Source organism: Bos javanicus, chromosome 6 (genome assembly GCF_032452875.1).
Source record: "Bos javanicus breed banteng chromosome 6, ARS-OSU_banteng_1.0, whole genome shotgun sequence".
NCBI lineage: Eukaryota > Metazoa > Chordata > Mammalia > Artiodactyla > Bovidae > Bos > Bos javanicus.
This window is the reverse complement of record NC_083873.1, coordinates 105,018,958-105,045,829: the sequence shown is the minus strand read 5'-3', so window position 1 is coordinate 105,045,829 and position 26,872 is coordinate 105,018,958. Positions and strand designations below refer to the sequence as shown.

The window sequence follows — 26,872 nt, the reverse complement described above, 5'->3', positions numbered from 1 at the left end:
ATAATCCCCTGGTGTGTTTCAGGATGCATTTGTTAAATATTTATGAACGGTGACACCGTTTCCTTGGCACTCACCGGTGGGGGCGGTCTTCACGAGTTGGCACTAGGGATCCTAGAAATACTTGAACAGCTTCAGCGCCCTGTCACCTTCAGCAGAGCATCAGATGGGGTTCCCCTGCCCTGTTTTGCGGTTTCCTGGCCCAGCTGTACAGTGGGGGCTTCACCCAGAATCGAATAATTAAGTGGATTGAATCATCTGGGGGGGTGTGTCTGTGTGTTCACTTCATGTGGGTTACCTAAAATATTTAAGTGCTGTAAATGCTTGGAGATGTCAGGATTCATCTTATGTTTCCAAGATCTTTTTTTTTTTTTTTTTAAACTGCATTACTCAGCAGAAAAGCACATTTCTCTACCCCCTCTCCCAGCCCCAAGGGTGGGAGGGCAGAGACAGCAGAGCAAGAATGACCCAGCTACCATCGACCCAGTGCTGCCTGCCTGCACTCTTACTGTTTTGAAGGTTGGTCTTCTGTCCTGGTTTTAAAGGTGGGGAATTAAGGTCAGAGAGGAACCCAGTCCAAGGTCAGCCAGCTAACTGGGGGGTAGCAGTAGGATTCAGACCCACGTCCACCTGACACAGAGCCTGCCAAGCTCTGTTTTCCATACTGGCAGCTACGTGGGGTTCATGGGATGACTCTGCCTTGCTACAGGCGCCCTACTTCCCACCCCAGTTGAGCAGTGACCCCTGGGAGGGCCCCCAGCAAGAGAGGAGACCCCAACCAGAAAGAGCAGGTGGGAACACAGCATATTCAAATGCCCTTCAAGCCCCTCGTCTGTGAAATAGGGTGAACTGCCAGTTCCCAGCTCATGGTGAACATTTAGAGAACTGGTACAGCGGCCAGGGCCTTTTAAGTTGCATGGCTGTGTAATTAATGGCCCAGAGTGGGATACTTTTGGGAGTGGCAGTGGGCCCTGTGCATTTGGGATGCTGGGGCAGGAACCGTTGCCAGGACTGTCCCGAGCAGGTCTGGCATATGATCCTCTCCTTATAAATTCCTAATAAAGTTCACCCTGAGGCCCATAGCCTATTTGCTTCCATTCCTGGCTGTTCTTTCCAGAACACACCCCTGGGACCCCTCTGTTCTCTGGGGGTAAGGCTGCTCTGGCTTGGGGTTCCCATCTGTCTAAGACCCCTGCCATAGTCTGGCCTCCTATCTCTGCCTCACCCTCCTCCCCTTTTATTTGGAGCAAACTGTGTTGGTAGGACTGATGCTGAAGCTGAAACTCCAATACTTTGGCCACCTGATGCAAAGAACTGACTCATTGGAAAAGACCCTGATGCTGGGAAAGATGGAAGGCGGGAGGAGACGGGGACGACAGAGGATGAGATGGTTGGATGGCATCACTGACTTGATGGACATGAGTTTGAGCAAGCTCCAGGAGTTGGTGATGGACAGGGAAGCCTGGTGTGCTGCAGTCCTTGGGGTCGCAAAGGACAGAACTGAGCGACTGAACTGAACTGATACATAATATACAATTTACAGCTTTAAAGTGTTCAATTTAGTGATATTTATTACATTTACAGTGTTGTCCAACCATCACCACTATCTCCTTTCAGAACGTTTTCAGTCACCTCCAGAGGAGACCTCATACCCATTGGCAGTTACTCCCCGATTCCCTCTGCCCTTTGCTCTAAGCAATCACTCATCTCTTTTCTGTCTCTGTGGATTTTCCTATTCTGGACACTTCATAGAAATGGAATCATAGAATATGCGGTCCACATTGCATTTATCTCTTCACCTTATCAGTGGGCATTTGTGGTGCTCCCTCCTTTTGGTTAAGTGTGAATAGTGCTGGAATGAACATCCTGTACAAGTTTCTGTTTGAGCACCTGTTTTGCCTTCTCTTGGGTTTGTACCCAGGAGTGGAATTGCTGGTTCACGTGTTGACTTTTTGTTTAACATACTGAGGAACTGCTGGTTTCCACAGTAGCGGCATCATTTTACATTTCCACTCACGGTGCGCAAGGTTTTCGTTTTATATCCTCACCAACAATCATTATTTACTTTTATTGTAGCCATTCTCGTAGGTGTGAGGGGGCATCTCACTGTGGCTTTGGTTTACATTTCCTCATAATGGATAATGATGTTGAATATCTCCTCCTGTGCCTGTTCTCTATTTGCTTATCTTCTTCGGAGCGATGTCTGTTCAAGTCCTTTTCCATTTTTAATTGGGTTGTTTGTCTTTCTATTGTTGAGTTGTAGGAGTTTTTTATATATACTCTGGATACTAGGTCCTTACCAGGCGTATCAATTGCAGATATTTTCGACCATTTTGTGGGTCGTCTCATCGTTTTCTTGCTTGTGGTTCTTTAATGCACAAAATTTTAAAATTTCGGTCAAGTACGGATTATTTTTGTTGATTGTACTTTTGGCGTTCTATCTAAGACATCATTGCCAAATCCGGGGTCATAAGATTTGCCTCTTATGTTTTCTTTTAAGAATTTTAAGGCTTTAGCTTTTATATTTGGGTTTTTATTCCATTTTGAATTAGTTTTTGTAAATGGTGTGTGGTCAGGGTCCAACTTGATTCTTTCATGGGCAGATAGCTAGTTGTCCTGACGCCACTTATTGAAGAGACTCTTCTTGCCCCGTTAAATGGTCTTGGCACCCTGAGTGAAGAGGCAGTTGGCCATGAACACAAGCTTATAGTTCTGGACTCCTCCACTCTATATCATTGATCTATACAGCTCCTCTTACACCAGCCCCACACTGGTTTTGATTACTGCAGCTTTGTAGTACGTTTTGAAATTGGGAAGCCTGAGTCCTCCAACTTATTCTTCATTTTAAAGATTGTTTTGGCTATTCACAAACCCTTGCAATTTCCATTTCTGTGGAAAAACTCTGTTGGGATTTTGATAGGGATTGTATTGCGTGTAGATCAGTCTGGGAAGGATTCCCATCTTAGCACCGTTGTCTTCCCATCCGTGGTGTCATTCCATTTACTTGGGTCTTACTTTAATTTCTTTCAGCAGCGTGTTATATAGTCTGCAGTGGACACATTCTTTCACTTGGTACAATCAGCTGCAGAAGTAGAAGTCACACTTTTGACTCACCAACACGAATCACAGGTGTTCTATGGTTCACACTGCAAGTGACATTGAGATTTCGGCAAGTGTTTAGTCTCATCATTCCTTTGAAATCATAGTATTGTAAGAGCTTGTTGTTTGATGTATTAATAAGGAAGCATGTATATATTATATCACAAATCTACATTTTGGCAATATTTTCATATTAGTATTTCAGTATCCTTGGTTTTCTTTCCTGTGTATCATGTCTTACGCATTTTTAAGCGTGAGTCTGAGGATTGATAGGCTTCATGTGACTGCCAGGGGCACAAACGTGATGGAAACCCTGCACCAGGCTGTTCCCTGACCCTTGCTGTTCCCACGTGCTGTCCCTTAAAGCCACAGCCCACATCAGGGGGTGAGGGCCACCATGGGGGGCATCTGGCAGAGAACCGGGGCGATGAGTGCAACCACGTACAGTAGCTGTAATTTTATCCCATTATCTCCTGCTTTTGAGCTTTTACTGACAGCTGCACAAATGTGATGTCAATTTAGGGAACATGTAGAATCTGTTCTCACACACACACACACAACACGCACACGTGTAAACTGATGGCAAACATCTGTCCTTCAGGCAGCTGGTGACACCTCCCGGAGCTGTGAGAAATGCTAATTCAGGGTATAATAGAGGGGCAGCCACCTCCCGGAATCCTGCAGTACCCAGGATCCATCTGGGCTCCCTCCTCTTGGTATGACAGGCTGCCCAGGTGATAAGGAACCTACCTGCCAACGCAGGAGACGTAAGAGATGCGAGTTTCGATCCCTGGGTTGGGAAGATCCTCTGGAGGAGGGCACAGCCACCCACTCCAGTATTCTTGCCTGGAGAATCCCATGGACAGAGGAGCCTGGTGGGGCTCCAGTCCATAGGGTTGCACAGAGTCGGATGCAGCTGAGCGGCTTAGCATGCATGCACTCTTGGTATGATGCATGGGGTCCTTTATCACGCAGCCTGTGGCTCCTCTCCCGCAGGACACGTGATGCTGTAGCCACACCAGCTGAACTTGCTGTGTTTGGGGTCTCCAGGCTTTGGCACAGCCTCGCTTTCCCTATGACAATAACCCTCTTTGCTGAATTCTCCTTGGTCAGCTCCTTGTCCTTCAAGCCTAGACCCCTCTCCTGGACATCCCCCCCCAGGAGTGTGTCTGCTCCTACCTTTCCCCTCCTGGTTTTCACCCTGTGTTGTAACGAGTTAACACCACTCTGCAGAGACCAGGGCTGACCCTGCTGGCCAAGCTCACTCCAAGGTGGCCGCTGTCAGGTCTCCTGGGAACATCTGCCAGCCACTGGGGAAGCTGATGACCAAGGAAGGCAGGGTCATGGGGCACAAGGTGCTTTTCTACCTTAAAAAAAAAAAAAAAGTCTCATGATTGCCTTGGACCAAAGATGAATATAATCCAGGCTGGATTCATTATTGTTTATTCATTATTTTTTATTTTCTGTTTCTTTTAAAAAGCAAAAGTTAAAACCATTTTCTGGGGTCACTAAAAGCATTGTGGGCCCCAGCACTGTGCACCCAATAAAGTCATCGGCCCTGAAAGAAAGGCCCTGTCTCTGAGGAAACGCCCTTCCACGAGCCAAGGGACTCCCTGGCCTCCATCCCTGGCCTTCAGGCCTGCAGCCCACCCCAGAGAGGACACCGTGGGTGCTGCCCATCCTCCTGGGTCCCAGAACCACCTGGGACCTTCCCATGCACCATCATTTCTATAGTAAAACCCAGGCAGACAGTCCTCCACAGGCTGCATGTATGTTCTGTTTGAGGTATAGACATCTGGCTTGCTCTGGGTCCCCAAGGGTTGCCCTGTGACTCCTCACTGCGGGGACGGGCCACCTGCACCCACTCACTCATTGTTCACTGAGTTCGGGAGGCTCCTCTGTCTGCCTGGTGCTTAGGTTTCAGCCTTCCCTGCAGGGGCTTGGTCTTTGTAAGTGGATGGGCTTGAAGGGAGGTGAATTTGTTTCCTGGGGCGGCCATGACAAGGACCGGCAGCTGAGAGGCTGGTAGCCACGCATATCTGGAGGCCAGAAGTCCTGAGTCAGCCCTACTGGCTGCGCTTCCTCTGGGGCACAGTCTCCGTGCCTCTGCAGCCCCTGGAGCTGCACTGCTCATTTTCCTTGCCCTTCAGCCCCTTGTGCATCTCCATAGCCTGCAGCACAGCCTCTCCAGTGTCCCATTGCCTTCTCCTCTGTAGCCGAGTCTCTCTCAGTCTCCCTCTCAGAAGTTCACTTGCCCGTGACTCCACTCCTGGACGATCCAGGAGAATCTTCCATCTCGAGATCCTTGACTTGATGCCACCTTCAGAGTCCCTTTGTGCATGTAGAGTGGAAGTGTGAAAATGTTAGTCACCCCCTCGGATGTGCCCCCAGATGAGGGGCCTTCCTTGCCTCTTCTGGGCCTGGGGGGCGGGGACGGGGGGACCGGGGGGACCGGGGCTTGCCAGCAGTCCTTGGCTTGTGGCTGCACCACCTCCATCCTCCGTCTTCACGTGGCCTCCTCCCTGAGTGTGTGCCTCTGTGTCCCAACGGTCCCCTTTTCGTGACCCAGTCATCCTGGATTAGGGCTCGCTCAAATGACCTCAATTAATGTAATCACACCTGCAAGGACCCCTATTCTAAATAAGGTCATATTCACAAGTACCTGGCTTAGGGGGGCACCGTTCAGCCTTGACAGGGGCCCAGCACGAGGGGCTGGCAATGTGCTCTCAAGCCTGAGCACTTACCATCCTCTTGGTAAACCTGTCAAAGCGTGGGGCCTTGTTCCCTGCTTCAGAGGGGAGATGCACCGGGGACCTGCTCTCACGCAGGTGGTGGGTGGCAGAGCCGGGCCCAGTTCTGAGCCAGGTGGGGATCTTTATGGAGAGGCCCATGGTTCTCTTCTCGGTCAGTGGTGACCATGGGGTGGGCACCGTGCCCGAGTAGTGAAATGTGAACTCGAGTTGTGAAATGTGAATCGGAGTAGTGAAATGTGAACCTGTATTGCTGCCTCCACCCTCCCCATAGGGTGCTTCCCAGGTCTGAGCAGGTTCTGGGGCCCAGGAGAGGTTCAGGGTTCACAGAGGTGTTGAGGGGGGTGGAGCGAGATAGCCTATGGGTGTGGGAGGCTTTGCCATGCCCCACGCCTCCTGCTTCCCTTGTAGCTCAGTCAGTAAAGAATCTGCCTGCAATGCAGGAGACACAGGTTCAATCCCTGGGTCGGGAAGATCCCCTGGAGACAGGAATGGCAACCCACTCCAGTATTCTTGCCTGGAGAATCCCATGGACAGAGGAGCCTGGTGGGCTACAGTCCATGGGGTCACAAGAGTTGGACATGACTTAGCGACTGAACCACCACCACAGCTCCTGCTGATTCTCTGGGGATTTATTCCTTTGCCTTCTTCATTGGCTGCTCCGGGGACTGTTGTGTTCTCATTTCTCAGTGCTGTGAGCACCTTGGCCATCGAGCCCAGGTATCCTGGGTGAAAGGTCCAGGCATCCTCTTTCCTGGGAGGAGAGCCCTTAGGAGGTGCTTCCCCACCGCCCCTCGGAGAAGGGGTTATTTTTACACCTAAACAGATGGGGCGCTGTGAACCAGACTCCATGTGGCTTCCAATCCAAGGGAAAGATTCAGAATGTGTGTCTTTCCAGGACTTAGGATCATCTTATTTTTTTAAAAAAATTGAGATGTAATTGACATGGAGAGAGCATATTTGTTTCAAGTGTGCAACAGACTGATTCAATATTTGTGTGTATTGAGAAATGATCACACTCTAAGTCTAGTTAACATCTGCCACCACACATAGTGACACATTTTTTTCCCTTGTGATGAGAACTTTTAAGAACTCCTGTCTCAGCAACTTTCAGATATGCAACATAGTGTTTTTAACTACAGTCACTGTGCTGTATACCACATCCTCTTGACTTCATTTTGGTTCAGTTCAGTTGCTCAGTCGTGTCTGACTCTTTGTGACCCCATGGACTGCAGCACGCCAGGCTTCCCTGTCCATCACCAACTCCTGTAGCTTTCTCAAACTCATGTCCATCAAGTCGGTGATGCCATCCAACCATCTCATCCTCTGTCATCCCCTTCTCCTCCCATCTTCAATCTTTCCCAGCATCAGGGTCTTTTCCACTGAGTCAGTTCTTCACATCAGGTGGCCAAAGTATTGGAGTTTCAGTTTCAGCATCAGTCCTTCCAATGAACATACAGGACTGATTTCCTTTAGGATTGACTGGTTTAATCTCCTTGCTGTCCAGGGGACTCTCAAGAGTCTTCTCTAACACCAGGGTTCAAAAGCATCAATTCTTTGGTTCTCAGCTTTCTTTATGGTCCAACTCCCACGTTTATACATGACTATTGGAAAAACCATAGCTTTGATTAGACAGACCTTTGTCAGCAAAGTAATGTCTCTTCTTTTTAATATGCTGTCTAGGTTGACTTATTTATCTTTAATTGGCAGTTTGTATCTTTTGACCTCCTTCACCCAATTCTCCCACCCCAACCCCCTGCCTCTGGCACCACCAGTCTGTTCTCTGTTCTCTGTATCTTTGAGGTCAGTTTTTTTCCTGTTTGTTTTTTAAGATTCCGCACTTAAGTGAGTTCAAAGCACTGTTTGTCTTTCTTGGTTTGACTTATTTCACTTAGCGTAAGGCCCTCAAGGTTTACCCGTGTTGTTGCAGATGGCAAGATTTCCTTCTTTGCATGGCTGAATTATACTCCATTGAATATATACACCACATCTTTATCCATTCACCCATCAATGGACACTTCGGTTGCTTCTGTATCTTGGCCGCTATAAACAATGCAGTAAACGCAGAGGTGCAGATGTCTTTTCAAGCCAGTATCTCCATTTCCCTCAGATAAATACCCAGAAGCAGGATTGCTGGACCATATGGTAGTTCTATTTTTAATTTTTTTGAGGAACCTCCATACTTTTTCCATAATGGCTGCCCCAGTTGACATTCCCACTAATAGTGTAGGACAATTCCCTTTTTCCCATGTCCTTGCCAACCATTATTTCCTGTCTTTTTGAAAATTGCCATTTTAATTGGCATGCGGTGATATCTCATTGTGGTTTTGATTTGCATTTTCCTGACTAGTGATGTTGAGCACTTTCTCATTTACCTGTTGGCTATCTGTATGTCTTCCTTGGAAAAATGCCCATTCAGTTCCTCTACCCATTTTTTTTTTGGATTGTTTGGCTTTTTGCTCTAGACTCATATGAGTTTTTATATATTTTGTACATTAGCCCCTTATCAGATACATGATTTACAAATATTTTCTCCCTTTCAGTAGGTTGCTTTTGATTTTGTTGATGGTTTCCTTTGCTGCACAGAAGCTTTTTAGTTTGATGTTGTCCCACTTGTTTATTTTTGCCTTTGTTGCTTTTGCTTAGTTGCCAAGACCAATGTCAAGGGACTTATCACCTATGTTTTTTTCCTAAGAAAACTCATGTTCAAGTTTTTAATCCATCTTGGGTTAATGTTTGCATATGGTGTTAGGTAGTGGTTGAATTTTATTCTTTTGCTCAAGGCTCTCCAGTTTCCCAAGCACCATTTATTGAAGAGACTGTCCTTCCCCATTTTATATTCTTGGCTCCATTGTCATAAATTAATTGATCATATTTGTGTGGGTTTATTTCTGGGCTCTCTCTGCTGTTCCATTGGTCTGTTTCTGTGCCAATGCCATACTGTTTTGATTACCATAACTTTGTAATATTGTTTGAAACCAGGGAGCATGATACCTCCAGCTTTGTTGTTCTTTCTCAAGATTGCTTTATTTATTTGGAGGCTTTTGTGGTTCCATACAAATTTGAGGATTGTTTGTTCCATTTCTGTGAAAAATGGAATTAGAATTGTGATAGGGATTGTATTGAATCTGTAGATTTCTTTGGGTAGTTATAGTATGGACATATTAACAATATTAATTCTTCTAATGCATGAGAACAGAATCTTTCCATTTATTTGTATCTTCAGTTTCTTTTATCAATGTCATTTTTAGTGTATAGACCTTTCACCTCCTTTGTTAAATTTATTCTTGGATATTTTATTCTTGGGGATGCAATTATAAGTGGGATTGTTTTCCTAACTCTTCTGATAGTTCATTTACTAGTGTATAGAAATGCAAAAGATTTTTGTATGTTGATTTTTCATTCTGCAACTTTAATTTGTTGATAACTTCTAACAATTATTTGGTGGAGTCTTTAGGGTTTTCCATAGAAAATTTGTCATCTGCAAATAGCAACAGTTTTACTTCTTCCTTTTTTAATTTGATGCCTGTTTTTTTCTTGCCTAATTGCTCTGGCTAGGATTTGTAATACTGCGTTGAATAAAATTAGCAAGAGTGGGCATCCTTTTCTTGTTACTGATCTTGGAGTTTAAGTTATCAGTGTTTCACTATTTGAGTATACTATTAGCTTGGGCTTATCATATTTGGCCTTTATTATGTATGTTCCCTCTATACCCACTTTATTGAGAATTTTTATCATGAATACATGTTAAATTTTGTCAAATGCTTTTTATGCATCTATTGGGATGGTCATATAATTTTTATCCTTCACTTGGTTAATGTGATATATCACGTCTGCGGATGTTGAACCATCCTTGCAACCATGGGATGAATCCCACTTGATTGTGCTGTATGTAGTTAATATGTAGTTGAACTCAACGGGGGTGATATTTTATGGAGAACATAGTCTAACAACGCTTGTTAACCTGTTGTGTGACATAGACCTCCTTTCGGAATAATTTCAAGTGCCCCAAAAGAGAATATAAAGGGTCACGGAGGACAGTTACTTTAGATACAGCTCTCCCTACGGACAACCCTGCTGTTCTAGACTGTGGGAAGAGCTGCCCTCACTGCTCCCAGGGGCCGCCAGCAGGTAGCCGGGTCCCAGGCAGGGCAGATTTGGGCGAGCAGTAGCCAGGTGAATGTGAGGAGGGGGGCTCGGGGAAGATCAAGCATCGGGCCTGGGTAGGGGGACTGCGTGTCTGGACTGAGAGCCCAGCTCCGCATCTGCTGGCCGTGGTGACAGCTGCAGCAGCAGTAGCAAATGCCTCCTTCCAGAGCACCCACTGTGTCCGGTTCTGTCCTCTCATCACTGCATTGAGTCAGTCCTCCATGGTCCCACCAGCCCTGGGTGTGCGTCCTCTCGCTGCTATTGGCTGGCAGGAGCCTGGGTCCGGAGGAGCTGGGTGACTTACTCAGGGTCTGGCTGCCTCTCCTGGGCACGGTAGGCAGGCAGGGTTGCCGCTCCTGCTGGAAAGCCGTGCACGTGCTCCATTGCTGCCTCTGCTGACACATGTCCCAGGGCCACTGCGCTACCTCTTCCCACTTCCTTCATCACCCAGCTCCATGCTCGTCCGCCTTCGCTGTCCCGCTAGGCTGCCCTCCTGAGCCAGGTGGTCTTGTCCTTGCCTGTGTGTAGCCGCCACCGGGATCCCCGATGGCACCTTTCCTGTGGCTCTTTGGGTCCCGAGGCAGCCGTGGCTCCACCCTGTGTTGGAGATGGGGACTCGTGGCTGGGGCCCGCATGGCCAGTGGCCAGGGTGGCTGTGTGGGGTGAAGGGAGGGAGCAGTGGATCTGGGCCAGGGACCTGGGCACGGCTCCTGGTCACACCTCCTGACCTGACACACAGTGCCTTTGCACGCCGTTTCTGCCCAGGATGCACGCTCGCCCTGCCCAGCGGCTCCCAGGCCTCCAGGGCACGCCTTCGAGGCCCAGAGGCAGCATCATTTTGTCTCCCGATCCCTGGACCCTGCAGCAGGGGCCGTCTCATCACCCAGCCCAGTCTCCTCAGGGACTGTCATGTGTCCACCTGCAAGACGTTCCTGGGCCCATCCCGCAGTCCGGTGCTGGTTGCTTTGCAGATGGTGGGGCAAAAAGTCAAGTCCTGTGCTTATGGGGACCACCCTCTGGGGAGGGGCAGGCTCTCCCTGAACACTCTTGTCCAGGGTGGAGGTGATGGGGGCCCCGGAGGGTCTGCCGTGCTCAGCTGGTCTCAGCTCAGGGGTGGGGTTGGCGTCTGGGACTCAAGGGCATCTGTGAGACAGCTGATTAGCCAGTGACTGATGCGTCACCAGGGTGACTGGCAGTGTCAGAAGGGCAGCCGCATCCACAGCTCCATGGCGTGTCTGGTGTCCCTGAGGCCCAGTCATAGGTGTACCCCAGGCTGTCTACACTGGGCCCAGAATACAAGTGGCCAGTTTACAAAGAAGGTGATACGTGGATGTGATAAAAAATGAAGATGGTACAGAAATTGTCCAGTGTGGGGAGACTGTGCGACCTTCATCCCCAGAGGCCTCCTGGGTCTGTGTTCTGCGCCTCCTTCCAGACACAGTGCCTGTGTGCCCTGGCGTGGGCTCGTGTGTGTGCATCTGTGTGTACGTGTCTGTGTGTGTCTGTGTCTGTCCATGTCTGTGTGCATGTTACTGTGTGTGTGCTCATGTCTGTGTATATGTTACTCTGTGTGTATGTCCGTGTCTATGTGTATGTTACTGTGTATGTCCATGTCTGTGTGTATGTTGCTGTATGTGTACGTGTCTGTATGTTACTGTGTGTGTGTGTCTATGTGTATGTTACTGTGTATGTCCACGTCTGTGTGTATGTTGCTGTATGTGTACGTCTGTGTGTATGTTACTGTGTGTGTCTGTGTGTTACTGTGTGTGTTTATGTGTCTGTGTGTTTGTTACTGTGTGTATGTCTGTGTGTGTATGTTATGTGTATGTTATGTGTGTATGTCTATGTGTATGTTACTGTGTGTGTGTCTGTGTTACTGTGTGTGTGTATGTGTCTGTGTGTACGTGTCTATGTGTATGTTACTGTGTGTATGTCTGTGTGTTACTGTGTGTATGTGTGTGTGTTTGTTACTGTGTGTGTATGTGTTTGTGGGCTTCCCTAGTAAAGAGTCCACGTGCAACGCAGGAGATCCTGGTTTGATTCCTGGGTCAGGAAGATCCCCTGGAGAAGGGATGGGCTACCCACTCCAATTTTCTTGGGCTTCCCTGGTGGCTCAGACAGTAAAGAATCCACCTGCAATGCGGGAGACCCGGGTCTGATCCCTGGGTCAGGAAGATCCCCTGGAAGAGGGCATGGCAACCCACTCCAGTATTCTTGCCTGGAGGATCCCATGGACAGAGGAGCCTGGTGGGCTACAGTCATGGGGTCGCAAAGAGTTGGACACCACTGAGAGACTAAGCACAGCACATGTGTGTGTTTATTACTGTGTGTGTGTATATCTGTGTGTATGTGTCTGTATGTATGTTTCTGTGTGTTTGTATCTGTGTGCATCTGTTTGTATGTTTCTCTGTGTATCTGTGTATGTGTCTGTATGTATGTTTCTCTGTGTGTATGTATCTGTGTATGTGTCTGTATGTATGTTTCTCTGTGTGTATGTATCTGTGTATGTGTCTGTATGTTTCTCTATGTGTGTTACTGTGTATGTGTCTGTATGTTTGTGTGTATCTCTGTGTATGTGTATGCATGTGTCTGTGTGTGTTTGTATGTTTCTCTGTGTATCTCCGTGTGTCTGTATGTTTCTCTGTGTGTATGTATCTGTGTATGTGTCTGTATGTTTCTCTGTGTATGTATGTATGTTACTGTGTATGTGTCTGTATGTTTCTCTGTGTATCTCTGTGTACGTGTATGTATGTTTCTGTGTGTCTGTATGTTTCTATGTGTGTATCTATGTTTCTCTGTGTATCTGTGTGTATATGTATGTTTCTATGTGTGTCTCTGTGCATGCATGTTTCCACGTGCATCTGTGTGTGTGTTACGGTGTGCGCACACACTACCTCATCAGTTGTCCTAATCCCCCGCCCTCTGCCGCCCACAGGTGTCTGTGCTGGTCCTCTTTGCCCTGGCCTTCCTCACCTGTGTCGTCTTCCTGGTCGTCTACAAGGTGTACAAGTATGACCGCGCCTGCCCTGACGGCTTCGTCCTCAAGGTAAGCCCCCAGCCCCTGGGGCCCCCAGTGCTTTTGTACCTTACCCCCCTGCTTGACTCACGGCTCCCAAGGGATGGGCCTAGAGTGGTGGGAGCTCCCGGTGGGGGCCCTGCGGGCAGGGCAGGGGGTGCAGTGGGGATGTGGGGTGAGTCCCCTGCCTGGCAGGCCCAGTGCAGCCCCTGGGGGTGTGGTGAGGAAGTGGAGGTCCCGGGAGAGGGAGACCTGCACTGCCACGCGGGGGTCGGGAGCCCAGCCCCGAGAACGCGCGTCCCTGGTCTGCCCGCCGCAAAACACGGCTGGACTCTCTCTGGATGGATGATGCTCGCTTTGCTGAGCCGTGTGACGACTCTTTCCGCAGAGGCTGCACGGAGAAGCAAATGCGGGGGACTGCAGGACTAAAGGGAGAAGAACAAGGGCGGGGCTGGGGTGAGGGGACACGCAGGAGGTGGTGATGCGCACGGGCCAAGGGCTTGCTCCTGAGTCCCCCACAGTCAGATCTGGGCCCCGTTTGGTTCTGAACTTCCTGGAGCCAGTATGAGGAGGAAGACCCTGTGGGTTCCAGGACTTGGTGCTGCTGGAATGAGGCAGGACCTGGTACTGAGCAGGAGCCGACCCAGCCTGGTCGCCGCTGTCACTGGGCGCCCGCGCTTTGGCCGATGCTAATGTGAGGGCCGTGGGGCCCTCGTATGGGCTCCTCCTCTCGCAGCTCCAGAGCTCCTAACATTCTGTGCCCATCACGTGGGAGGTCTGTGAGGGCGCCTTGCAGGCCCCTGGGGAAGGACTCCGGGCTGGTGGAAGCCTGCCTGCCCCTTCCACCAGCCCCTGTGCGCACTCTGGTGGGGCCCAGGCTGGAGGAGTTGATGGTCTGTTTGGAGGCTCAGAAGATGCTGGGCTTTAAAGGAGGTGGATCCAGAGGGCTGGGAGCCAGCAGGGCAGAGCCAGGTGGGTCGGTGGGGTGGTAGGCAGCTCCCAGGTACCTGCTGGCTGGTCCATACATGGCCCACCTGGTGGGGGAGCCAGCCGTGGCTAGACTGGAGTGTCGGCCAGAGACCCCCGGGGGACGGGGGAAGTGATGGGACAGTCATTTGGGTGGCTGTGGAGGCTGTGGGTTGGAAGGGAGTGACGGGGGGCCAGTGAGATGACCCAGGAGGCTAGTAGAGGGGAGCAGGGGAGAGATGGGGGTCTGGACAGGTCGGGGTTCTGAGGATGGAGCAGGAGTGACTCTGGGAGGCAGGGGTGGCAGGGCAGGAGGGGAGGACCCAGGGGTCACGGAGGAGCCAGGGTGACACGGGAACTGTGCCCTGATGGAACCTGGTTGTGCGGAGCATGACTTCCTGGGGACCAGAGCCCTCATCCAGGTGGACTGCTCACGCATACCTGAGGCCACAGCCCGCCTCGGGGCTTCCTTCTGGCTCATTCTCTGTGACCCCGAGTGCAGAGGAGGGCGGGTCCGAGCTGTCTTCTCCATCTTGCATGGCCAGGTTCTGCTAGATTCGCTGGTCCAGGTGGGGTCAGGGAGATGAGGGCCAGTCCTTGGGCTCACCGCACCGCTGGATGGGGCAAGCGTGTGCCTGTTTAATAGACTCTGTAGGTTGATGCTGGGCTCAGCCAGCCTTGGGGATTTAGAGCCCCAGGGAGATTGTTCTGGATCTTCGTCTGCTGGGACTTGGCAGTCTCCCCTGGCATCTGAGGGGCGGTGTCTTTCCTGGATAAGGGGAGCCTGGAGGGCCGGGGAGCTGCTGCCCTCAGGCTACGGCCGGAGCAAGGAAGGTGTGAGTGTGTCTCCTTCCTCCCTTTCTGCGTGTTCGCGCATGTGATCAAATGCCGCCACCCGGCAGTTTACAGGGGCTTTTACCTCAGATCTTTGATGCTCCCAGAAACCCTGTGGGGTAGATGTCATTAGACCCCATGATACCAACAGGAAATTGAGCTCAGACACGTCCGTGGTGCCCAAGGTTAGGCCCTGCCCTTCATTCATTACTCAGTGCGTATGAAGGGCCCCCTCCTGTGTGCGTGGTGGGGTGCTGGGCGTGCTGCGGGGCGGACAGGCAGTGCTGGGTGCCTGCCCTTGAGCTCCCGTTATAGCAGCAAGCCAGCAGACAGATGCCCAGACGATGTGCGTGCTGCCAAGAGTTAGGAAACAAGGAATACAGGGTGACTGAGTGTCTGTGGCCACCTCTTCCAGGAAGACCACAGGGCTTGTCCGGCAGGGATCTAAATGAGAAGGGGGCATTGGTGTGGACCAGCTGTGGGCAGTGCTTGTGCTGGGGGGACAGAGTGGCCTGGGCCCCCCGCGGGAAGGGCTGATGGGCACAGGTGCCCAACTTCTGGGATGCGTGGAGGGGCGGGGACCAGCCCCTTGCTGAGGCTGGCCCCAAACTGAGGAGTGTCACAGGAGATCTCAAAGGGCAGACGTGCGCTGCAGAGGACACTAGGTCTCTAGCTTTTTTTTTAAATCATGAAGTCACTGTGCGAGCACTATAGAAAGGTCTTAAACATAATGGGAACCGCCCCAGACCCCCTTGAGGTCTTTACGCTTGGGTGTTCCTTGTACACTTCCTCTTGGGGAGCCTCCATGTGAGCTTTAATAGCTGACCAGGGCTGTTGGGACACTTTTCCTGGACTCCCTCACCCATCTGGTTGTCGTTTGATGTTTAGAGGCTCCGTGACCTCCCTGCGCTCACCCCTGACATGTGGCTCTGCTAGGGTCTTTCTGGCCCAAGAGGGCAAGGTCACAGCTTCCTGAGAGCCCTGGCCCCATCCCACTCCCACGTGGCTCCCACACGCCCCCTGGGGTCTTGCCCGCCACCGGCTCGCCCCTCCCGACCCCTGCAGTGCCTCCAGAGCATCCCTGTCTTGCCACCTTGCTGTGTCAGCAGCAGCAGGACCGTCTTGTTTTCTTTGGCCTGGGCACCTGGAGAAGCGGGAATACCCTGTCCTGTCTGGAGGCCCGTCTCAGCCTGGAACAAAGTCACTCGCTGCCCAGCAGGTGCTGGTGGCTTCAGAAGGTCATGCCAGACCCTGTGCTGGTGGCGTGGACAGAGTGGAGGTGAGGTGGCAGTGCAGAGGGGCGGAGGGTGGCTGCTGGCTCTCTGGATGGGGGCCAGTTCACCTGCAGGGCTGGCCTGGGAGTGAACAAAAGGTTCAACCCTGCAAAGCGTCCCTGCTCCCCTATGCCCAGGTGTAGCTAGAGGTCAGGACACTGGTGAGAGGTCAGGACATCAGAATCTGCCTGCAATGTAGGAGACCCAGGTTCGATCCTTGGGTTGGGAAGGTCCCCTGGAGGAGGGCATGGCAACCCACTCCAGTATGCTCATCTGGAGAACCCCATGGACAGAGGAGCATGTACAGTCCATGGAGTTGCAGAGAGTCAGACACGACTGAGCAACTAATACACACAGTGAGCACAGCTGTTCTGGTAAACTTTTGTGGCTTCCCTGAAATATCAATAACCTCAGATATGCAGATGACACCACCCTTATGGCAGAAAGTGAAGAGGAACTAAAAAGCCTCTTGATGAAAGTGAAAGAGGAGAGTGAAAAAGTTGGCTTAAAGCTCAACATTCAGAAAACGAAGATCATGGCATCTGGTCCCATCACTTCATGGGAAATAGATGGGGAAACAGTGGAAACAGTGTCAGACTTTATTTTTTTGGGCTCCAAAATCACTGCAGATGGTGACTGCAGCCATGAAATTAAAAGACATTTACTCCTTGGAAGGAAAGTTATGACCAACCTAGATAGCATATTGAAAAGCAGAGATATTACTTTGCCAACAAAGGTCCGTCTAGTCAAGGCTATGGTTTTTCCAGTGGTCATGTACGGATGTGAGAGTTGGACTGTGAAGAAAGCTGAGCACCGAAGAATTGATGCTTTTGAACTGTGGTGCTGGAGAAGACCCTTGAGAGTCCCTTGGACTGCAAGGAGATCCAACCAGTCCATCCTAAAGGAGATCAGTCCTGGGTGTTCATTGAAAGGACTGATGCTGAAATCGAAACTCCAGTACTTTGGCCACCTCATGCGAAGAGTTGACTCATTGGAAAAGATCCTGATGCTGGGAGGGATTGGGGGCAGGAGGAGAAGGGGATGACAGAGGATGAGATGGCTGGATGGCATCACCGACTCGATGAACATGAGTGAGTGAACTCCAGGAGTTGGTGATGGACAGGGAGGCCTGGTGTGCTGTGATTCATGGGGTCGCAAAGAGTCAGACACGACTGAGCAACTGAACTGAACTGATAACTCAGTTGGTCTAGAATCTGCCTGCAATGTAGGAGACCCCAGTTCGATCTCTGGGTTGGGAAGATCCCCTAGAGAAGAGATAGGCTACCCACTCCAGTATTCCTGGGCTTCCCTTGTGGCTCAGCTGGCAAAGAATCTGCCTGCAATGTGGGAGATTTGGGTTCAATCCCTGGGTTGGGAAGATCCCCTGGAGAAGGGAAAGGCTACCCACTCCACTATTCTGGCCTGGAGAATTCCATGGACCATATAGTCTGTGGGGTCGGAGTCAGACACGACTGAGCGATGTTCGTTTCACTTTACTCCATCTTCACTAAACCATCAACAGTGAGTCTCGCATCTCTGAGGCGAGGCAGTAGCTACGGCAGCCGCAGCAGGGAAAACACCCATGGAGCCTGCCTGGGCTTCAGAGGGGCCTGGTTGGGGAAAAGGTGGCTGGATCTGCTGTCAGAGTCAACTTACTTACACAGCTCCACCAGACCCCAGAGCTCTCTAGACCTCCTGCCCCCGACTATGTCCCATCCTTCACCCCCGGCCCTCTTCTCAGACCCGGAGTGATGAAGCCACAGCTTGGCGGTCCGGGCTGGACGAGGCGCAGTGCCTTCCCCCTGCCGATTGCCCATGTCCGCCCCTTCTTAGTGTGGGTGGCGGAGCGGAGGCTGTGTGGCAGGCGTGGGGCTGCAGGCCTGGGCTCGGCAGGTCTGTGGATCCCCAGTGCCTGGCCCTGAACTGGCGTGGTGGCTCTGAACCCCATGGGCAGCCCCCACCGTGGGAGAGCCCCCGACCCTCGGGCTGACAACGCCTCTTCACAGATGCAAGGCTGGTGTCCTCTGTAAGAACCGTTCAACGTGGAGAGGGAGCCCTGGGTCACGCTTGTTCAGGCTTCTAAATGGGCTCAAACAGGAGCCTTTGTAAGACCCCCGTGTGGTCCCTTTTCCCCCACAAATCACCTGTTGAGCCCTCTGTGACTGCTCCTGACACCGGGCAGTGGTCCTGAACAGTGGGAAGGCCTCTGGGTCCTGAGGGTGGCATGACCGCCTGGTGCCCAAAGAGGGCCTCGTGAAGGCTGTGGCATTCGCTGGGTTCCCGTGGTTCCGGCCGTAGGAGCAGCTCCTCCTGCCAAGCCTGCCCTTCCCACCAAGCCCTGCAGAGCACTGCCATCCCCACCTCTGAGGAAGCCGAGGGCCCAGCGGGGACCAGGCCAGTGGGCTGCAGGGCTTGATGAACGCTGGTGGAACTTGGGGCTGCTGGGGGTGCAGCCCTGCCCTGGTGCCCTGGGGAACTTGCTGCCTTGTTTCTCACTGTTCTGCCTTTGGGCAGAGTGTTGACCATCGGCAGCTTTGTGGGTGGAGTCCAGAGTTCCCTGAGCAGAGGCCCTGGGCTGGAGCTGGGTTCTCACCCAGGTGGGTCTCGCTGGCCACATCTATGAAATGGAACTAACGGATCCCAGCTCACAGGGAGATACTGTGCCCACAAGGCGCTCGGCTTACTCAGAAGGAACCAGTATGGTGGCTGGGCCGGGGTCTGGTGATGGGCCTTGGGTCTGCAGGATAGACCCCACAAGGAACAGCCCCTTAACAGGGAGGAGCTAACCTGCCTTTAGCTTCTGGAGGCTGAGGAAGCCTGCACTGGGCAGGGACGAGGCTCTCAGAGGAGGTTCCCCTTGTGTGTCCCAGGCTGGAGCTCACGTCCACTGGGCAGCAGCTGCCATCGGCCATGCAGGTGACCATCGGAGACCCGTTGTGGTCTCCATGCTGGGCCCACGCGGGGAGGCACAGGAGCGCTTTGAACAGCCGGGGTCTTGCTGGGCCCTAGGGGGTTGGCGGGATCCCGCCAGTGTGCTTGCCCGTGAGGTGGTTGAGGCTGAGACGCTGCTCCAGGGTTATCTGAGCGCTGGATCCTGCGGGCGGGGCTGGGAATCCGGTTTAAAACTCTCCCTGGTGACCGTGATGAGTCTGGAACCCCTGTCACTTCACGCTCCCTTCACCGTGTGACAAGGAGACGGTGGCGGTGCTGTGATGCTTCTGTCGTTTGGAGACACAGATGGTGTGTCCCGCCAGATGGAAGGCTCTTCTCTTGTTAAAGCCGCGGCTGGCAGGCAGTGGGGCTCCGGGAGGTCTTCCTGGAGCCCCTGTTCTGTCTTGGGCAGCGCTGCCAGCCCTTGGGGGTGTTGTCCCTTTCCTGGCAGGGACCAGTCTAGGAGGTCAAAGCCGCTGAGAAGGGGCCGCGGGAGCAGTGGAGGGCAGGCAGCTTCTCTGTGGGCTCCCCTTCCAACCTGCCTGTGCCACACCCCTCACATCCCACTGGCCAGAAGTTAGTCCCGCGGAGGGGCACACCTCTCGCATCCCATTGGCCAGAAAGTCCCGTGGAGGGACTCATCCCATTGTGGACGGACACACCCCTCACACCCCATTGGCCAGAAATTGGTGCTGGGAGGGCTTGGAAATGTCCTGAGCTGGGCGCTCTGTACCTGCTGAGGTCTGGGAGAGGGGGCTGGTGCCTTCCGTTGGCAGCCCGCCACCCTTCCTCGAGGGCGCGCGCGCGCGTGTGTGTGTGTGTGTGTGTGTGTGTTGGTGACAGTGGGTGGTGGCTTAGCCCGCCACCCTTCCTCGAGGGCGCGCGCGTGTGTGTGTGTGTGTGTGTGTGTGTGTATGTTGGTGACAGTGGGTGGTGGCTTAGCCCGGCTTCTGGATGGAAGAAAGGCAGCTTTTGGCGGTGGGGGTCGGGGGCGGGCTAGACTCTGGGTGAGCTGACGAGACAGGGATTCATGTCTCCACGCCCAGCCTGCCCCGGATTCTGTGGTCGGTAGGGAAGCGCCTCTTCCCTAGTGGACAGCTTCCTCGGGACAGCCTCCCTCTCAAGTGCCCTGGTGGGGTTCGCGTGTCTTCCTGCTGCTCTCTGGTTCTCAGGGTCACACCAGTCCCTCCCAACCCCCTGACCCTTGCCTTCTCCCGGTGTTTGTGTCCTGAGGCTCCTCGCCCTCTGCTGTGCCACGGGCCTCTCTCCAGCCTGTGTCCCGGGTTCTCCTGCCCCCAGGCCCAGCTCACGTGCCCTCAAGTGTGCCTCCCCTAACCCCCCTGCCCCCAACTGGCTCACAGAAGCCTTTCTTCACTGTTGCGTCTGGTGGACATGTCAGAAGTTCCACTGTATTCTAGTAGATTTAAAATGGTCTTCCCTGATAACTCAGGTGGTAAAGACTCCAGCGGCAATGCAGAAGACCCTGGTTCGATTTAAAATAAATCGCGAGTGTAAGGTCTTTAGAGCAACAGGAAGGACCGCTAAGTCCCTTCACTGTGGCCTTACAGACGCCCCTCCTGTTACGATGCCATCAACGCCAGGCGGTCAGCTCAGCATTGAGTCTCTCCCAAACCCAGGAGGTACTTGGTGACCACGGGTGTTACCTGGAGACTCACGGGCCCGCCTCCTGCGTCAGTGTGTGTGTCTCAGGGGCCGCTTGTCTTGCAGAACACCCAGTGCATCCCAGAAGGCTTGGAGAGCTACTATGCAGAGCAAGACTCCAATGCCCGGGAGAAATTTTACACCGTCATTAACCACTACAACCTGGCCAAGCAGAGCATCACCCGCTCCGTGTCGCCATGGATGTCCGTTCTGTCGGAAGAGAAGCTCTCGGAGCAGGAGACCGAGGCCGCAGAGAAATCCGCTTAGCGAGATGGGCAAGTTCCTTAATGGTGTCGCTTGAAGGTAACAAGGGGACTTTGAGGGACATTTCATCAAATATAATTACTGATAATTTATAGAGGTTACTCATGTATGGTGCAACCGCTTCTGTTTGCTAATTGCTGCTTTGCAAATACAACTTGCTGCGGACCATTCACGGGCGTAAAGTCAAGTGCGTATCAGCACTGCTTAGGGAGCTCTGCCACCACTTTCCATGTTAGGGAATCTTAATTTAGTGACTTTCCTGGGATTTATTGGATGCTGTCAAAAAAAAAAATTTACACTGGATATGCAAGGGGTTTGAACTTCAGATAAATAATAATGCATTTTGTGGAATTTTTTTTTTTTCCTTTTAAACCACCTTGCTGTTTTGCAAACCTTACTCCACAGCCACATCTAGAGTGATCCCTGCTGTGCTAAGGGCAAGCTGTACTTCACGTTTCTTCCCACCTCCCAGAAGGGTACTCCGATAGGCCAAGAAGCCCATGCCCCATAGTGAATGGTGGAGGACGGTGGGAAGGAAGCAGAGAGGCCGGGAGGCGGGGGCGGCCATGCCCTCCTCCCCCGCGCTCACTGCCGAGTGCGCAAGCGCTGCAGCGAGGACGTGGCGGCCTCTCTGTACAGAGGGCGCTGGCTGGGCAGAGGAGTCAGTGTGGCCCCTCAGTACCTGTGAACTGGGTCAGAGCACGTGAGGTGGGGACTCTGGGAGGAGGGGACCCTGGGCCACAGGCTACAGATCCCCGTCTCCCTGTAGGTAGTCTTGTCTGTTCTGTGATGGGCGGAGTAGGAATGAAATCCAACCAGCCCTTTTGTCCACGTCTATTACGAACAAGTTTGCACCGACATGCCCGTGTTAGCAGGTTAGTTTTGGAACACTTAGTTGGGTGGGAAAAGTGAACAGTGTAATTGCTGGTATAAGTCAAGACTATGTTGATTTTTATTTTGTGGGACAGATGTAACTCCTTTGATGTAAGAAACAGGCTGGAAAGGCTGGGAGGGGGGGCTGCAAGTCCAATTATGACATTTCCATTCACAATCTTTGTAAGACAATTACGTTTCAGCCTGAATCTTGACATTAAAAGTATGTTTACAGAATTACCAGTTAGATAAACCAAGTGTGTAAGAGGATTATATAGAAAAAAAGACATTCACAGACATTTTCTTCCGTGTTATTTGAATGTGTTGTTTCTGGTGGACATGTCAGAAGTTTCACTGTTTTTTTTTTTTTTAAATCAAAAATAAATGACACATAGTGCAAGCTGTGTTGTAAACAAGCATGGTGGTCATGGCCATCTCCATTACTGTTCCCTGAAATGTGCTTCCAAAACATAAACAGTGTATTTTATTATTAAGGGTGTCTGGAAACAATGACTGTGACCTTGGAGCAGTGGGTGGGCATGTGGAGTTGTGGACGTTGTGCGGCTGTGGGGACGCAAAAGAGCAATAACTGTGCCAGAAGTCCTCCTGTGTAGAGAGGATCCATCAGCCAATTCCAGCCCACGTCAACGCAGTGCCAAGGCAACCCTGTTTGTGTTTTCTAGTAGGCGTGTATTTTATAGACTGTAAACTCGTTCACGTGTAACTTTCGACATTCTCAGTCTGTGCAAATAAAGAACACAAGGATCCCTGTGGAGGCCCTGGCCTGTCTTGTGGAGAGCCCTTGACCATACCCTGGGGCCCACGAGTACCAGGGACTTTCTGCACAGATGTGGTTGCAGATGCTTCACGAATCTGTACCAGTGGGCGTTCCCAACTCCTGGGGCCTGGGTGGGAGGAGAGGCCTAGGCCCTTCTCTGGACGCAGCTTCTGGGGGGCCCCAGGGGTAGGAAGTCAGGCCTCCCCTGCCCGCCCCCCTCTGCCGCAGGAAAGTGCTGGGAGGAGCCAGGCCCCTGCCCACATTTCTTCCCCGACAGGAGGCAGGTGGCCCGCAGTGACATCCTAACCTTGGACCCACCAATAAGACAGTAAGTGGCCGCGGTTCTATACTAGTTTCACAGGGTGAATGAAGGCGAGCTGGCTTTTCCTCTGCTCAGGAGTCTGTGCATCAGTTGCTCAGGCACACAGGAAACCACAGGGAGCGCAGGTCATCTGCCCTGAGGAGCGACTGACCGCGTTCTTCCTGCTGGGGTGGGGAATGGCCGCTGCCTCCTCTGAATTGGAGACGTTCGTGGAGCAGGAAGCCCACCAGGCCCCCTCCCTGGGGCAGCCCCCGCCCCCCAGCAGCCCCATCAGGTGCAGGAATAACCATCCCCCCGCTCCTTCCCTCTGGCCTCAGGATTGCAGCGCAGACCAGTTTCAGTTGTGTGGTTTTCTTTTTCATTACTGAATGCTTAAGCCACAGGTCTGGTGTCCCTTCTGTGAGCACACGTCTCAGCCCCGCTCCCATCAGTGGCTCCGGTGCGGGGCGCTGTCCCCCGGGCCGCCTAGCTGTCGTACCAATCGAGGAAGAGCAGGGAGAAGGAGCACATCACCAGGAAGAAGAGCACCCACACCCGGAAGCCTGCGTTGTTCTTGATGGCCTGGGGGAAGAGGGTAGAGGGTTGGTCTGAAAGGCCCGCGCGTGTCCACCGGCGCTCCCCCTGCAGGGCTGGGACTGTGGGGGCAGCTCCAGCCTGTCCCTACCTTGCACGGATGGCTTAGTTTTTAAGCAAAACCGAAAGGTGGGTTTAAGATCTATTAGAAGACAGGGTGCCTTGCCCTCGCTGGCTAGCCACCATGTGGTGCCTCTGCACGAGTCCCCCAGGAGAAACGGCTCACGTCCGCCCAGGGTTAGACCCACACAGGCAGGCTCAGCATGCGTGTCTGCTACCCTGGCCTGTGTTTCCTGGCAGTGCGATGGAGGTGGTGGCCCAAGAGTGGTCCCACATCAACCCAAACCTGAGGACTGCACCCAGAAAATAAAGTCCACTCGACAGAGTCGACTCTGGTGGTCCCGTCGAAGACCAGGGCTCTGGTCCAACAAGCGTCTCCAGTGGCACCCAGCCTGGACTTAGGGAGTGGCCCCTGCACCCCAGAACGCTCCTCTGCAGGGCAATGAGTGGGCCCTGGGCTGGGCAGGATGGAACTGTGGAACCGGTCCATCCAGTGCATGGTCCTGCGACCTGCCGTGTGTGTGCGGCCTTGACGAGGCGACCACCACCCTGGACTCAGTGCCTCCAAGTCATTCTCGGGGCCTAGAGTACCCACCTCTCTGATGTCTTCATTGCCCTCCTTGATATTCTCAGTTGCTCCAACTACTAACTGGTGAATATTGTCAATCTCAGCTTCCTGTGGAGGACAACAGCAGATAAATATAACTGTCCTCCTTCCCCAAGTGTCTGTCACAGTAGAAACAGCAGCTGCTGCATGCAAAGGGCAGGGGCTTTACACACGTGAACCCACATGTTCTCACAGCACCCAGGAGGTAGGCAACACTCCCATTTTACCAAAGGGAAACTTCCGGCTCAGAGAAGCTTAGTAACTTTCCTGGAGAAACACAGCACCCAAGTGGCAGGACTGGGACTGGACGGGGGCCTTGTGCTCCCTCCACCCCAGCTTGCCACCTTCCCATCCACTCACCGGACAGGAAGGGACAAACGTACGAGCTTGATCACAGAGCAGCTGCCACACACCAGGGCTTTCAAGGTGCACGTGGCTTTAAAACACACACAGTAGCTTCAAAATGGTGCTTTGGTTGCAAAATTTTAGTCAGAATACTTGGAAACCTTACATGTGGGCTCCTGGGCTTACACAGAAGCGTCTGGCTAATAACCCATCCTGCACCCCAACACTGCCCTCTAAGGGGCAGGGCTGGCTGTTCTTCCCCCTTCCTCTAGGGGGTGGGTGGGAATGTAAACAAGCTCGGGTTTTAGGGAAACCAGACTGACATGGAACCGGTACCGCAGAGAGGAAAGCGACCTTCAGCCACCCGCTTCCCAGCAGTGAGAGCCACACAGTGGAAGACCCGAGGGCCAGGGACCGCCTTGTTCTCTAACTGCGTCCTGGAGACGCTCCCAGTGGGGGCAGGTGCTCCCATGAGTGTGTTGTGAGAGCCACCTTGCAACACAGATGAGAAATCCCAGACACACTCAGCTCTTTTCAGGTCTTAGAAATCCTGGGAAGCTAGGTGCGGCTCAGTCTGTGCTCTGCAAGCCCCTCCCAGGTCAAGCCCCGGAGCCCTGGGTGTGACGCAGGCTGGGCCTTGCTCCCACCCCGCGGGGTGCCTGTCCAGAACTCCAGGACAGCTGCTTCCTGTCTGAGAAGCAGCCCCCTAACCAGAAGCAACTGTGAATGGCAGTCAGTGCCCCTCGGTGGCTGGGCTGAGGAGCAGACACAATGGCTGTGGAAGTAAGTGCTGCTAGTGCACTCAGCCACTCAAAACCTGAGTGCTTCTCGCTGCACATAGGCTCTGCCCGCTGGTGAAGCTCTGGCTGTGCCACGAAACAGGGCATCACCCAGGTCGGCTGCAGCCACACCCACAAATAACAACGGTTCCTAGTTCAGTTCTGGATGGAGAGCCCAGGGCGGGCCGGGCACTTCCTATTCTCCACCCAAGAGGGACACGCGTGACCTGGGCCCCAGTCTGCAGAGGGGGAGGGGGCTGGGGAGTACCGCAGGTCATACAGCGAGCAATGGGGAACCAGGTTGGAGCTGGCTGTCTGGCTCTGCTGGGGCTCGGAGAGGGAGACATCTGATTGAGCTGTTTTCTGTGTTAGGTGGCTGAACTGATGCCCATTAGGCTTCTAAATGGAGGCTTAACATATATGGACTAGAATAGTTCCTGCAATGTGCTCATGAAAAGAGCAACTCTTGCAAACCTGAACAGCCTCGTGTGCCCAGTGTGCAATGATCTGACTCTGGCTGTGTGGTTTAGGGGACATTTTGTGAGTGGAGTCTCTTAAGTCAAGTGGCCCAGTTTAACACAGTGGAGAAAAATGATTTTGTCCTTCAAACCTTCCAGTCTGTGGATGCTGAATACAAAAGGGAAATTTTATCAGGTGTTTTCTAAAAATTTTGTCGGTTAGTGGCTAGAAGAACTTCCAACAGCAGGCAGGTAGAAATGAAATGAAAATCCACTTATGAGAACAGTCACACTTCCTGTGAGGACGGGACACCCGAGGTGGCAGGGACCTGGCATCTGGGAGGGCCGAGCCTGAACCTGCAGCACTGCTGATTGTAAAGCTACTACCCATCAGGCACTGTGCTGGGCACTTTCCGTGGGTTATGTCTGTGCCTTACGACAACCATACAAAGGCTGCTCCATTTTATAGATGGAAAAATACTGTGGCTCAAAGAGGCTCCCCAGCTTTCCCGAGGGCACCCAGAACCGCAACCTAGCTGTCTCCCTTGCCCAGGGGCTCTGCCGCATGGGGCTGGGGCACGTGGAAAGTTGTCCCACAGTCCATGGAATTCTCTAGGCCAGAATACTGGAGTGGTAGCTATTCCCTTCTCCAGGGGATCTTCCCAACCCAGGGATCCAACCCAGGTCTCCTGCATTGAAGGTTGATTCTTTGCCAGCTGAGCCATCAGAGAAGCCCAAGAATACTGGAGTGGGTAGCCTATCCCTTCTCCAGGGGATCTTCCTGACCCAGGAATCGAACCGTGGTCTCCTATTGCAGGTGGATTCTTTACCACCAGAGCCAGCAGGGAAGCCCAAGAATACCAGAGTGGGTAGCCTACCCCTTCTCCAGCAAATCTTCCCAAGCCAGGAATTGAACCCAGGTCTCCCGCACTGAAGGCCTATTCTTTACCAGCTGAGCCACAAGCAAACAGTTGCAGAGGCCTGATGACCTCAGAAGAAATGTCCCAAGTTCTGAGTAGATGCCCCTGTAAGATAAAACTGAAAACAATTATTTTTTCTTACCTGCTGTAAAACCTTCTCTGTGAAGATCTCTTGGAGTCTGGTGATTTCAACCACTTTCCCTTCTATTTGCCTT

General features: G+C 52.5%; 2 protein-coding genes across 5 annotated transcripts in view; one reads left to right on the top strand and one right to left on the bottom strand.

Moving 5' to 3' along the window:
• The window catches only part of NSG1 (neuronal vesicle trafficking associated 1), a 52,505-nt gene that overhangs the window by 11,093 nt on the left and 14,540 nt on the right, over positions 1-26,872 (top strand). For 2 of the 3 annotated variants that reach the window (XM_061420799.1, XM_061420798.1), the window contains exons 4-5: positions 12,931-13,041; positions 20,745-22,588. In XM_061420799.1, the coding sequence (XP_061276783.1) occupies positions 12,931-13,041; positions 20,745-20,945 (312 nt within the window). In that variant the 3' untranslated portion in view covers positions 20,946-22,588. Of the gene's footprint in view, positions 1-12,930; positions 13,042-20,744; positions 22,589-26,872 lie in introns of those variants that run through there. The other variant, XM_061420800.1, reaches the window with a different exon arrangement.
• STX18 (syntaxin 18) overlaps positions 21,873-26,872 on the bottom strand; it is a 118,456-nt gene continuing 113,456 nt past the window's right edge. For both annotated transcript variants that reach the window (XM_061420796.1, XM_061420797.1), the window contains exons 9-11: positions 26,800-26,869; positions 24,144-24,224; positions 21,873-23,476 (exon numbers count right to left, since the gene is read on the bottom strand). In XM_061420796.1, coding sequence (XP_061276780.1) covers positions 23,381-23,476; positions 24,144-24,224; positions 26,800-26,869 — 247 coding nt within the window. In that variant the 3' untranslated portion in view covers positions 21,873-23,380. The remainder of the gene's footprint in view (positions 23,477-24,143; positions 24,225-26,799; positions 26,870-26,872) is intronic.